At 40.9% G+C, this 13989-nt stretch overlaps 1 protein-coding gene across 2 annotated transcripts in view; it reads left to right on the top strand.

Annotated features, from left to right (window-relative positions):
* Positions 1-13989, top strand: part of si:ch211-195o20.7 (cytospin-A) — a 43554-nt gene that overhangs the window by 24631 nt on the left and 4934 nt on the right. For both annotated transcript variants that reach the window (XM_036593841.1, XM_036593840.1), the window contains exons 5-10: positions 6920-7323; positions 9005-9098; positions 10358-10424; positions 10552-10630; positions 11444-11540; positions 12276-12392. In XM_036593841.1, coding sequence (XP_036449734.1) covers positions 6920-7323; positions 9005-9098; positions 10358-10424; positions 10552-10630; positions 11444-11540; positions 12276-12392 — 858 coding nt within the window. The remainder of the gene's footprint in view (positions 1-6919; positions 7324-9004; positions 9099-10357; positions 10425-10551; positions 10631-11443; positions 11541-12275; positions 12393-13989) is intronic.

Genomic DNA, 13989 nt, shown 5'->3' with positions numbered 1-13989 from the left:
CCAATTAATCAAGAAGTGCTGACGTTAATAACATGCAGATGTAATGAACATACAGAATAGAATTTAGACAGCCAATCAGCAGTCTAGATTTTGAAACAAGTATGTCTATTGGCTGAGACCAGCAACTTAATTGTTGAAATTCAGTATTAAATGAGACAGAATTTTTCGATCAACTTATATCCCTAAAAATATCCCTAAAGGTGACTCAAGCCTTGACTTGGACTCACATCTCAGAGACTCAAGACTCAACTCGAATTCACACCTCAGAGACTCTAGACATGACTCGGATTTGCACCTTAGAGACTCGAGACTTGACTCGGATTCGCACCTCAGAGACTCAAGACTCAACTTGGACTTGCACCTCAGAGACTCAAAACTCGACTTGGATTCGCACCTCGGAGACTCGGGATTTGACTTGGACTCTCTCCTCAGAGATTCAAGACGACTCACGTTCAGGCCTCAGAGACTGAAGATGCTTCAGATTCGCACCTCAGAGACTCGAGACTCAACTTGAACTCGCACCTCAGAGACCCGTGAAGACTCTGATTCGCACCCAGAGACCCAAGATTTGACTTGGACTCACACCTCAGAGACTCAAGACGACTCACATTCAGGCCTCAGAGACTGAAGATGCTTCAGATTCGCACCTCAGAGACTCAAGACTCAACTCAGACTCGCACCTCAGCGACTTAAGACTTGACTTGGACACACACCTCAGAGACTTAAGACTCGACTTGGACACACACCTCAGAGACTCAAGATTTGAGGTTTCGCACCTCAGGGAGTCAAGGCGACTCAGATTCACACCTCTGACACTCGAGACGACTCAGATTTGCACCTCTTTGACTCAACATTCGACTGAGACTCACCTCAGAGACTCAAGACAACTTATAATTGCACCTCAGAGGTGTGAGACTCAAGTCGGACTCGCATATCAGAGACTCGAGACTTGACTTGGAGTGGCACCTCAGAGACTCAAGATTTGAGCCTGACTCACAACCAAGAGACCTGACTTGGAGAGAAAGAGAGAGGAAGTGGGAAAAAGACAGAGAGAGAGAGACAGGAAGAAAGACAAAGATAAGGAGAGATGAAGAGAAAGACAGGAGAGGAAGGATAAAGAGAGAGATAAAGATGAAGAGAGACAGGAGAAGAAGTGAGAAATAGAGAGGAAGAAGGAGATAGAGAGAGTAAGAGAGAGAGTGTGGAAAAGAATTAAAACTCAAGCAGATGACTCCCTGTGTCTCTCTCTCTCACACACTGTTGATCTGTCTCATGTGTGTGTGTGTCTGTGTATGTGTTTATCTGTGGGTGTGGTGTTTCCTGAGTATTCCCAGTGTGTCCCTGAACTCGCCTCTAAGTGATCATACACACACACACACACACACGTCCGAAGTCCAACAGAACATCTTACAGTTTTCACACTTAACAGAAAACTAGTCTACTTATATACAGTACTGTGCAAATGTCAAACACCACCATTCATTTATTCAATTTCCAGTCGAAACAGCCATCCGTTACAATTTTTCATTTTGAGGAGATTAGATATAAGATAATCCTCTTGCACAATGTTGTAGAAAGACGGGAGTTTCCAAAAGTGATTAATTCAAAAAATGATTAAAAGCTACAGACAACCACCTGGACGACATAGTAGACCACCAACACTGCCCCCATCAGATAAACAGCACTTCAAGCTTCCATCTTTGAGAGAGAGGAGAAAATCAAGCTGCTTCAGATCTGAAAACATCCACAGGTGTTTCTGTCCATCCTTCCACTGTGAGAAGACGACTCAGCGCTGTCTGAAAGGATGTGTAGCTGTTCAAGAAGAACCTCACTGAGAAAAGGAGACGGACACATCAAACAAAGAAGCTGAACAATGGACTGACCATCCCCAGAGTCCATACCTTAAGACTTGAGACTCAATATCCCTGAGTGTGTTTGGGATTATTTGGATTGTGAGAAGCAGAAAATACCAAACCAGGTTCTAAGACTGAACTCTGGATGTGTGGGAAAAGATCCCTGCATATTTCTTTGAGAACCTGAAAGCAAGTCTCTGTGTGTGTGTGTGTGTGTGTGTGTGTGTGTGTGTGTGTGTGTGTGTGTGTGATCTTTTGGACTAATTTGCTTCTCTCCTCTGCAGTTCTGTGAGCTTTAATGAGTCTGTAGAGGAGATAACAGCAGTAGATTACCATCACTTTTAGGTGTGTGTCTCTCTGTGTGGGTGTGTCTGAGTCTGTATGTATGTGTGTGTGTGTAGTGCAGTGTGTGCAGTAATCAGCTGCAGCTGTGGTGTGAAGGCTGTGGGTCAGTCGAGGAGGCTGTTTGGCTCTGATATTCTCTTTCCTTCCTCTCTCTCCTCCTCCCTCACTCTGTCCATCATTATCACTCCTTCCCCCTTCCTCTTTCTCTCCCTCGCCTTCTCCTTCTCCTCCCAGCCCAAACGTCCGGTCCCCTCCAAGCACAAACAGTAACCCCATCCATAGTAGCAGGGTCTGATCAGCGAAAGAAAGGTAGCTCACAGACTCAAAAAGAAGGCCTGGCTCGATGTTTAGGTCTCAAATGCAAAATCAACATTATAAGCAATGCGAGGCAAGGCAAGTTTATTTATATATCACCTGCTGTCATTCAAAGTGCTTTACAAATTAGAAAATGCAGTGTCGTTTAAAAGGTAAGGGAGAATTGATGTTAAAAACATGATGAAAACATAAGAGAAGAGAAGAATAATTAAGTTAAAAATCTAAAAATGGGACTTGCATGGAATGTTATTCCAAATCCCCAAAACGTACATAGTGAAGCTTTAAAGTGGTAAGTTTTTCTAGACTGGTCTAGAAAAACTTACAGGCTCAGATTTCTTTTCAGGTGTGGTGATAGGAACCAGGGGTCACAATGTCTTCAACACAAATATAGCCAATCTAAAACCACCAGTGAATCTACACATTGTTTCTGAGTTTTTATGTGGAATGATGAGGGTAAATTAGTGATAAATCTGAAAAAATAAGTTTCATAGTTCTTCATGTGGTTCTGTACTGTACGTGTTCAGGTCTGACTCATATCCTGCCTCCCGGCTGTGTGTATTGAGCAATTCACTTATTGCATGGACTCGTTTGGGAGCGAGTGGAGTGTAAACACGCATTCCTGTGTGTGTGAGAGTGTGTGATGGTGTATGACCGTGTTCAGTAATAGACGAGTGGAACTGCCTGCTGCACCAGGTTATGTGTTTTCAGTAAGAATGGTCCACATACAGATGGTGTATTTTGAATAGGAGACATTGTACTCTCTCCTTCTGTTTCTCAGCCTGCCCGGACCTGCAGCTTACGTAGACCCCAGGCACCCACCCCAGGCCCAGTGACGGCTCATCTAGCCTCAATTTCAGGGTGATAGTATGGCATGGTGAAACACAGCCACAGCTATAGGATCAGCAAATCCATTTTAGGAAGCAAAGGTGTGTCTCTACTAGCAAATCAAAACAGTCATAGAGATGCAACGAGGCGAGATTAGCTGCCTTTTTCTATCATGCAAGGGGCAATGAATGCAGACGTCATTACAGAATTTACAGCAGACTCGTCATAACTCATAACTTAAAAACAGACTCGTCATAACTTAAAAACAGTTTGGAGTGAAAGTGCAGAATCTGAATTTGAAGCAGAGAGCAATAACCCGTTTCTTACATTCACTGCTTGAGGGCAACAACAGGGTTCAATTCGGTGTCTTCCATTCTCCCACACTTAATTCAGCTCACAGAGTTTGATATTTGACAGAATATCATAAATGAAACTGACAGGGTTTTCCTCAAGTGTAGTCAGTCAGCTAAGACATGTTTGTTATCTGAAGCAGAGCCGGTTTATGAGGAGCCTGGCCACTTCCTGTTTCCCTCGTTATTTCAAAAACATGACTGCAACTCACCAGAGGGCGCCCATGAGCAAGTCCTCAATGAATGGGAGTAAATGGGGCTCAGCGGCTAAAAACGAAAAGTTAAAATAGTTTATGATCACTTGGCAAGAACTTTCCTTTAATTTTAGACAGTAGAAGGATGCATTTTACTTAAAAAAACAAACAAAACTTACGTACATATTTCCTTTTTCCTACAGCAAACAGGTTTTGGGCAGCAGGACGCTATTACTGCTACTGAGAACTGATCGATTGGCGAGCGGAGCAGCTTATTGGCTGTTCATAGTCACAGACATCATGAACTTACATGAGGCGCCGTTTTAAACTTCTCTAACTCGAGTTTAAAAGCTCTTAAAATTATGACAGCAATGTTTTATGCTATTCAGTGTTCAGGAAAATATTGTATTCTTTTACATCAAAAATGTTTTAGCAATTAGAAACTATGATTTTGCTCAAATGCTCCATCTTAACCCATTCATTTTGATCTCGCTCGGGAGCGCCCTCTAGTGTTTGAGAAACCCAGAAGACATTACAGAGTGGTAATTCTCCTCTCTGCAAGTTCTCTGTGTGAAGTGTGCTTTTGTAGTTCTACACTTGAGCTAATGTAGCTAACAAGTGAAGTAAGCTTATTTGCCACCAAGTAAAATCATTCTAATTGCATCTAGGTTTAGCAGTGTAGTGGTAATAAGGTATCGCTGTATTTAAAAATGATGCCTGTGTTAAATTTCTATTCCACGTCTGAAGAACCAAATAAACTTATTCTATTCACTGATTGGTGGTGTGGGAGCTCAGTGGTAGATGGTGCTGGTAGAGAGAGGGGCAAAATCAGAGCCTGGATAAAGCTCTGAAAAACTTAGCGTAGTAGCTCAGTGACGGCTAAGAGCTACACACACCACAGAACATGTTCAGTTTCACTCGAGCACCAGTCACTCAACCTTGCGCTCTCAGATATCCTCTAAGTGGGGGTCATTTTAGCATCAGTTAGCTGGAACGCAAGTCTGTGCCGTGGGGTGTGGTACGTTTGGCCTGCTAACAAAGCTCTTGTCAGTTTAGCTAAAATGCTGCAGTCCCAAACACTGTTCAGTTTCGGATTTTGGATTTCCAACACAAGTCACTCGTTTTGCTCCTTCAAACATTACTTTATATCATTTTGTTTCAGCAGAGCACCAGACAGTCAAAATCAGACCTTAACCTGGTTCTACCACCGTGGAACAGGTTTCATCTAAACTTGTGTCTAAATTTGTTCACTTAGACATTACATGGACAGTATGGTGCTGATTGTTCGCTGGCACTTTTACCCTGTGGCCGGATGATCACTGTTATGACTCCATCCATCATAATGATTCTTTTGTGTTACCTCATCAGCAATGAGTATTACTCATACTGTTGTGCTTTATGAGGAATCCCACTAGAGTTAGAACAGGATATGAGAATCTAGTGTCATCCCGTCCTCTGTGAGATTACATACAAGGCTATACTTTTAATGTTTTTTAGTACATGAAAAATTGAATACTTCATTCTTGCTCCACTTTTTTATAAATTTGTATGTTGTACTGCCACTCTCTGGCCACTTTATGAGCTCCACCTATCTTATGGGTCCAGTATATAGGTGTACAATTACAGACTGTAGCCCATCTGTTGAAGCCCCCATTTACCTCATTCCTCAGTCAGTTTCTGACCACAGTATTGCTGTTGTTCAGATAATATTTGGGTGGTGGCTCATTCCCAGCTCAGCAGTGACACTGACATGGTAGCGTGTGGCGCTGGTACATGTTTATCACTGCTAGGTTGAAAGTGGTCCACCACCCAAAATTATTCAGAGTGGCTCAAATTGTACATCAGTAGACGGACTGCTGAACAAAATGGTTTGTAATGGCCAATGAGCATCTGCATGCATAAACTGGCTACATGGCCAAAGGTTTGAGGACAACCCTTCTAAATACCAATGAAATCAAGCATACAGCCATGCAGTCTCTGATTACTGGCAGTAGGATGCATCATACTGAAAGAGCTCACAGGCTTTCGAGGTGGCAAGTCAGTCAAATTTCTGCCCTGCTAGAGCTGGTCAACTGCAAATGCTGCTGTTAAGTGGAAATGAATCTGGGTCATTCTACAGAAACGTCCACTTTTTAATCTATCTGTATAGGAGTCATTGGTGATGCCAATCTTCACTGGTGTTACACATAAGAAAGGCAACACCAGAGACATTTTTAATGAAAAATGCATTTGTTTTCTTTATGTCATTTAAATCATTAATTTCATAGTCATGTATAGATTATTGCCGTTAGAATGGGAGTAAGACATGTTTTTTTTACCTTAGAATATGGCACTCATCCTTTACACATGACTGTGGGGACGAGCTCTTCTGTGGTGCTTGGAATTCTACATAATTGATTTAAAAACCAATATTGCTAAATTGGTGGCTCAAGAAGGTGTAATTGTTAAAATAACTTATTGTTTTATTTTAGAATATATATAAATTGTAACCCTAACATGTTTTTCAAGTGTAATATATGTGATAATAAGGGACACGAAAATGGATGTTTCCATAGAGTGGCTGATCTGGGTTCTGCTGGAGAACGCTACAAATGGATAGTGCCAACTGTAAAGTTTGGTGGAGGAGGAATAATGGTCTTGGGCTGTTTTTCAAAGTTTGAGCTCTGTAGTTCCAGTGAAGGGAAATCTTAATGACACAGCATACTGTCACATTCTATTTGTGTGCTTCCAACTTCGTAGCAACAGTATCCCCGTGTACAAAGCAAGGACCACAAAGAAATGGTTTGCTAAGTTTGGCGTGGAAGAACTCGCCTGGCCTACACAGAACCCTGACCTCAACCGCATCCAGCACTTTCGGGATGAACTGAAATGCTGACTGCGGGCCAGGCCTTACTGGCAAACATCAGTGCCCAACCTCACTATTGCTCTTGTGGCTGAATGCTATGTTCGATGTGCAATTCACAGCAATGTTCCAAAATTGTGTGTTGTTTCTTATATACTATAGATACAAACTCTTTCTTTATTTTTGTGCTTCTAGACAGAGCGTAGTGAGTGGCTGCAGTTCCAGTCTGACCTGCAGGTGGCGCTGGTGGTGGCAGACAGACTGAGGGCAGAGGCGGAAGAAGAACTGAGTGGGCTCAGAGAGGCGCGGCTGGACTGGGAGAGGCAGCTGGCCGACGCTCAGCAGGGACAGAGGGAGGTTGAAGGTCACGTGAAGCGGTTAAAGGCGGAGCTGGAGCAGTGCAGACAGAGACTGAGCCAAAAGAAGGAACCTCCAGGCCAGCAGGTGGCACCACCAACTCTCCCCAGAGGGAAAGAAAAGGGTTCAGTTGAAGGATGTTGGAAGAGTTCTGGAATTGGAGAGAGATGGAAGGAAGAAAGAGGGAGAGGAGAGAAAGAGAAAGAGAAAGAGAAAGACAGAGATAGTACAGAAAGGTCAAGGTGAGTTCTAGGAGGTTCTTCTGAAACATACATGTCATTTGGTTCTGAATGAATCACAGTTATAAAGCTTAAGAGTTCTATATTTGTCTTGTACTTAAGAACAGTCGTAATTCATTTTTATTACGGGTATAAACATCAATAAAGAATAATGTTATGTTGTGATTAACTACTACTTACTAGGCGACGCAAATAAACAAACATGGAGCAGCTTGCTGCAGTTTTCTCTGCTATGTGATTAGTGAAGTAGTTTTTAGAGTTTTAGACTAGAGGTCTGCACTGTGGGGCCTACAGGACCCACCACAATGTCTTTTGAGACTAATTTTCAGTGTTGTGTGCGGGAGCAGGCAGAAAATCAGCCCCCTGCAGGAGGGAGCGGGCCGAAGCACACATGAAGAGAAATCCTGCAAATTAATGAATTGCCTAAAAAAAGTAGAACGATCACTAAATCATATGTATAAACAACATAAAAATGATAACAGTAAAACAGTTAAAATGAATGAAGCCTTTCTAAAGAGTAGCAAAGCAGCCGATTATGTGAACAACACACAAATTCTCTTAGTTCACAAACATGACAGAGTCTTCAGTCCAACGGCCACAGCTGCCTGGCAAAACACCAAAAATAACCGCTCTGTGGTTTAATTTCTGCTTTGTGTATACTTGAAATAAATGGCGTTTGGTGAAATTACTTCACAGTGAGACTGATGACCATGACTGCCGTGTTATTACAGCGAAGGATAATGTATTTGTGAATGGACTGTGTCAGATATTGGATGTCAGTTCGCCTTGACAGAACTGCGGGCGGGAGCGGGACAAAACGTCTGGGTTGCAGTCAGGAGCGGGACAAATGATTCTGATTTTCTGCAGGAGTGGGATGAAATCTTGAGGGAGCAGGACTGAAAAAACAGTCCCTGCGCAGACCTGTATTTTAAACATACATAAACTCTATTGTGCTCATGCCTTAAACATTAAAAAGCTTCGCTCCGCACGTGAGTGACTACGCGATTTACTCTCCCAATTTTCGACTCCGACTGACCCAAAATCTGTAGACAGACTGAGAATCGGGGCTAAAATCAGGGTAAAAGTCGTGTAGTGTAACTCCAGCTTTACTTCCCTCTCCGTCTCCTCAAATGCGTAGACATAGGAAGACAGGGTTGGGTACTGCCACTTATTGTATCTGTTGTTTCAAATTAAAAGCCGTCTGCAGAGTTTTGTAGTTGCATCTTTCTGACATTTCAATAAACTCTGAATCAGCGTCGGCGATAATGTTGCTGCGGCGGAATATATAGCGGAAACACTGCTCCATATCACTTTCACAGCAATGGGTTAAACTGTTGAACGGGTAGTCATAAGTAAATGTGTTTATGGTTACATGACAACCACAACAGGAAGAAAAAGGAAGATTTTTTATGATATGGACCCTGTAATCCACAGAGACCCCCAAGCACTTCACTCAAGTGTGACCAGAAGCCAGTCGTTTCACATTCACAATGAGTAATCTTTCTGGAATTGAATCAACTCTCCCACATATCTAGAGGCGTGGAGAAAGTTATTTAGCAATTCTGAATGCTTCATTGTCTTCGTCTCATGGTCTTGAAGGGCAAATTTTAACTGGAACATCAGGCTCTTGTGGAAACTCAACCACCCACACACTAATTTCATGGTACATTCCATCACTTTGCAGAAGCCTATCCAGACTTCCCTCAGACCCCCCTACCAGTGTAGTAAATGGTATATCCCAGACATCTGTACCACTGACCTCAAGATCTGTCAGTAAGGTAGGAACGTCCATTTGCTATTTATATTTTTTTATTTTTTGACATGTTTTTGTTTTTGCTAGAAACAGTATAAGCAGTTTCTTTTTGGGCCCCTGAGCCACTATATAACATTTTAAAGAGCAAGGCACTTAAACACGTTTATTCTTTAAATGCAGTACTGTGCAGAATTCAGAGACCACCCTTTCGTTTCTTTTATTTCGTGTCAAAACAGCCTATAAGTACAAGTTATTCATTTCAGGAAAAGAGCAGGAAACATTTAAAATCTGTCAGTATCTAATTTGTCCACTCCTTACTTTGGTGCACCTACTGCCCTACTCTTCTTTTCTGTTAAATAAATATGTTTTTCTGTTTTTTATTCTTGAATAACTTGTACATAATGGCTGTTTTGACTGTAAATTAAATAAATAAGGTGGGCTCTCAGTTTTGTTTTTTTTTATTGTTTTATACACACACACACACACACACACACATATATATATATATATATATATATATATATGTCCAAGTCATATATATATATATATATATATATATATATATATATATATGTATGACTTGGACAGTGTAGTTCCAGCCACGCAAGCTGATTGGTTGAGAGGCGTTCTAACCTCGCTGTTATTTCGCCATGACATCACAAACACTGTATCACTCCACTGAGTTACTTCTTACTTTGCGCACAAACAGAAAATAGACACTTTTAAGATCACATTTGACCGACAGCCGATTTGGTCAGACTCTGAAGATGAGACTACACTAAATTCCCAAACTGTCATCAGCACTGAGCAGCTTTTCAGTCAGCAGCTGTGACGGATGAACACCTAAACAACCTGGAATCAGCCAGAAATAAACCGAATACCATTCGCCAAACAAAATGGGCTGTAAGATGCTTTACAGACTGGCTGGAACAAAACAACATTAATATTGATCTGGCAAAAATTGACAAAACTGAGCTAAACTTGATATTGTAGAGTTTGTTACTCTGACGTAGCAACAAGCTGCTTGTTAAGGAACTATGATTTGGCGGAAGGAACTGCGAACATTAAAACATATTAATCGCCGCGTTCACGGCCCAGTTTATTAATTTCTTATATTATTTATTTAACTGTTGTATAAAAGCAATAGAACACTCAAGGTCATGTGTTATCACGGCTGTGATGATCTACGGCGACCAAATCATAGCCGTGATGTTATTTCACAATAACACACTCCCTCTCGTGTTCTGTTGCCTGAGTAAATGATTTTATGGTGTTGAATTTTAGAACAACAACCCAGCCAGAGAGAGACTGATTTTGGACCAACAGGACAATCTGATCAATTCATATAAAGGTACGCAGAATTAGCTTTGTGTAGACTTGACATATACCGTGGCAGTTTCTTCGAATTTGCATTTATTTGCAGTATTAATAATAAATAATAAATTATGTTCATTTCTTTGCCTCTGTGTGTTTAACAGATAAAAAGGATGAGACTTTATCCCATTTGTCAAGTTCCCCTCTTATAGATCTTCCTCCAAACAAGGCCGGCAGGACAAAGTGAGTATAAATTGTTTTTCACTTTCTGTTTCTGTCCCATTTAATCACTTTATCACTCCCTCTCTGTCATTCTCTATCTCACTGGGCATCTCTCGCTCCTACACTCACAAACACATCCCAACAAACCTCCACTTCCACACTTTATCATGCCTGCCTCGGCCCAGCTGCTGAGACGGTCAGTAAGCTGTTATGGCCTTTATGTAGATATGTGGTTCTCAAACCCTTGAGAAGAAACACCTGACAAACACCTGACACCTGGAGTTTTTAAACACCTCAGTTTCACTGCTGGGCTGAGAATAGTCCACCAACCAAAAATATCCAGCCAACAGCGTCCTGTGGGCAGCGTCCTGTGACCACTGATGAAGGACTAGAGGATGACCAACACAAATGGTGCAGCAGCAGATGAGCTATTGTCTCTGACTTTACATCTACAAGGTGGACTGACAACGTAGAAGTGTCTAATAGAGTAGACAGTGAGTGGACACAGTGTTTAAAAACTTCAGCAGCACAGTTACTGCAGTGCTGAGAATGATCCACCACCCAAATAGTACCTGCTCTGTGAGGGTCCATGGGAGTCCTGACCACTGAAGAACAGGGCAAAAGGGGGCTAACAAAGTATGCAGAGAAACAGATGGACTACAGTCTGTAATTGTAGAACTACAAAGTGCACCTATATAGTAAGTGGAGCTGATAAAATGGATAAAATATGCCTGATCGGTCTGCATTATATACACAGCCCAGACTGTTTTTTCACTCATTTTCAATGGACATCTTGCTTTTCTCCTGAAAGTCTGTGTTTTCTCATGCCACCAGGCCTCAGGAGGACTTCAGTAAGCTGTTGCGACGTCACGGCGGCTCCAAACGGAACTCATTACTGCGCTGGTGCCAAAACCGAACCGTTGGATACTCGGTACAGAACACATTCCACTAAGCTGAACTGCGTTCAGTGAAACCTATTATTCAAGATGAATAGATCAGTATATTAACAGATATTAAATGGCCCATATCAGTCTTTTCTTGCATTTTACTTTATTCTCTGAGGTGCCCTGATAATGTTTGTGGTTTATGTACCAAAAACAGTCATAATTCATTTTAAAATGACCATTTTCATGAAAATAAAAATTATAGAATAAAATCTAATCCAAAATAGGCCATGGTAATATTAATAAAACACTATATATAAGTTTTTAGTTCAGTTCAAGAAATTCAGTGGATTTCAGTGCATTTCAATTCATTTCACTGCATTTCAATTCAGTTAATTTCACTGCATTTCAATTCAGTTAATTTCAGTTAATTTCACTGCATTTCAATTCATTTCACTGCATTTCAATTCAGTTAATTTCACTGCATTTCAATTCAGTTAATTTCACTGCATTTCAGTCGAGTTCAGTTCATTTCATTATAGTTGAGTTCAGTTCATTGCATTTTAGTTAATTTCAGTTTAGTTCACTGCATTTCAGTTCAGTTCAGTTCACTGTATTTCGGTTCAGTTCATTTCACTGCATTTCAGTTCAGTTCACTTCAGTCACATAAGCACCACTGTCTCCATTGGCTACAAAGAGAATTGATTGGTCTTAAATATGTATTTGTTTGATCACCTCTTGTGTTCTCTCTCTCTCTCTCTCTCTCTCTCTGTCTCTCTCAGAATATTGAGATCACTAACTTCAGCAGCAGTTGGGTGGATGGTTTGGCCTTCTGTGCAGTTTACCACACCTACCTCCCCTCACACATACCGTACAACACACTAAGTCCAGAGAACAAGGTAACACACACATGTACCCCTGCTAAACAGTTATGACACTGACAGTGACTGTTAATGAGTGACAGCTGGTGGAGCACAGGTGGCGATAATCTATTATCAACAAAAGCAGTAGAACAACAACAAACTTCAGTACTCATAAACTACAGTTCAAAAGATGTTACTTGCCATGTTACATCAATGTTATTTTATATGTAGTATTAATAAAAACATAATAAAAAGTAGATCTGAATATTATGAACCAGACACCAACAGAGATTATATATATATTTTACTAAATACTTGTGAATAAGAAACTATGAAATGAGAAAATATTTAGAGCTGCACCATGTAAGATTTTTTTAGGAAATAATTATTTAAAAGTCAGAGGCATCGAATCGGGAGTTTTTTATGTGTTAACGTCGCACGCACAGGCTCAAAAAGAAGGTCTGATATTTAGGTCTCAAATGCAAAATGAACACTATACTGATGAAGATGTCATGACAATAGTAGGTAACTCACTCATGTCCTCGGAAGACACATCTTTTTTTGGTTGTGCTTTCTTTGAATTCTCTTTCAACACGCCGGCAAACATCAGATTCATCCGCTTGGGGAAGGAGTCCGAAGCACAGCCCACATTACAAAATGTTCTTCTGCATGTTGCACGCAATTATAAATTTACCCCAGAGAGGTCTCCAAATCCCCAAAACTTTCAAAGTGCAGCCTTAATTTAATTATCTGTTTAGAATCATTTTGTCAGATTGTGTGCCCCAAAATATGATCACCATTGCTTGAAACACGATATTAATTTATTATAATTTGATTCTTGTATATATTACACATTTATCTGCTTTCAAATTAGTTTTGTTTTATTGACAGCACTGTGTAAGCCATGGTGCTATGAAAAGCAGCATTGGTTGCTAAATTAAAGACTCGCAAAAATGACAAAATGCCTTACTGTTAACAGCCCACTTAGCATATAAAGGCACAATTTATTCATAATAACTACATTTATATAGCATCTTTTATACATTAAACGCAGTTCAAAGACCCCCAAAACATAAAACAATAAAACAGTAAAAACAGTAACAAAGGAACATAAGTAACACCACTATGAAATAGGAAATAAAAACAGAAAATAAAAACAAGAGATTAAAATAAAATCTATTCAGAAAATCTTAAATCAATATATAATCACACACACACACACATTTTCTAAACCACTTATCCTTCTGGGTCATGGGGGGTGGTGGAGCCTATTCCAGCAGTCATTGGGCAGAAGGCAGGATACGCCCTGGACGGGCCGCCAGTCCATCGCAGGAATATATATTCAATAAAACACAATACATCGCTGTCAGTCAGGCACATTGCGGTGTCGGTACTGTCAGCTTGTTACGAGATCCCTCCCCTTTGAAAGCTCCATACAGAAGCCCTCAGGCAGGACAGAAATGAGATTTGTAAAAGCCTGCCGTTCAAAAAAGACATTTTTTCATATGCAAAAAGCAGTCGCAGTTCCCTCAGTGAAGCGCAGTGTCAGGGCTGGACCCAAAGCCTGTACAATAAACGTTAATTTCAGCATGTAATTGAATCTGCCATTAACTCACATTGAAGCCAGGCTTCA

The sequence above is a fragment of the Colossoma macropomum genome, unplaced genomic scaffold, assembly GCF_904425465.1.
Source record: "Colossoma macropomum unplaced genomic scaffold, Colossoma_macropomum, whole genome shotgun sequence".
NCBI classification, from domain to species: domain Eukaryota; kingdom Metazoa; phylum Chordata; class Actinopteri; order Characiformes; family Serrasalmidae; genus Colossoma; species Colossoma macropomum.
Note: the sequence above shows the minus strand (reverse complement) of the source record. Positions and strands in the feature narration are given on the sequence as shown.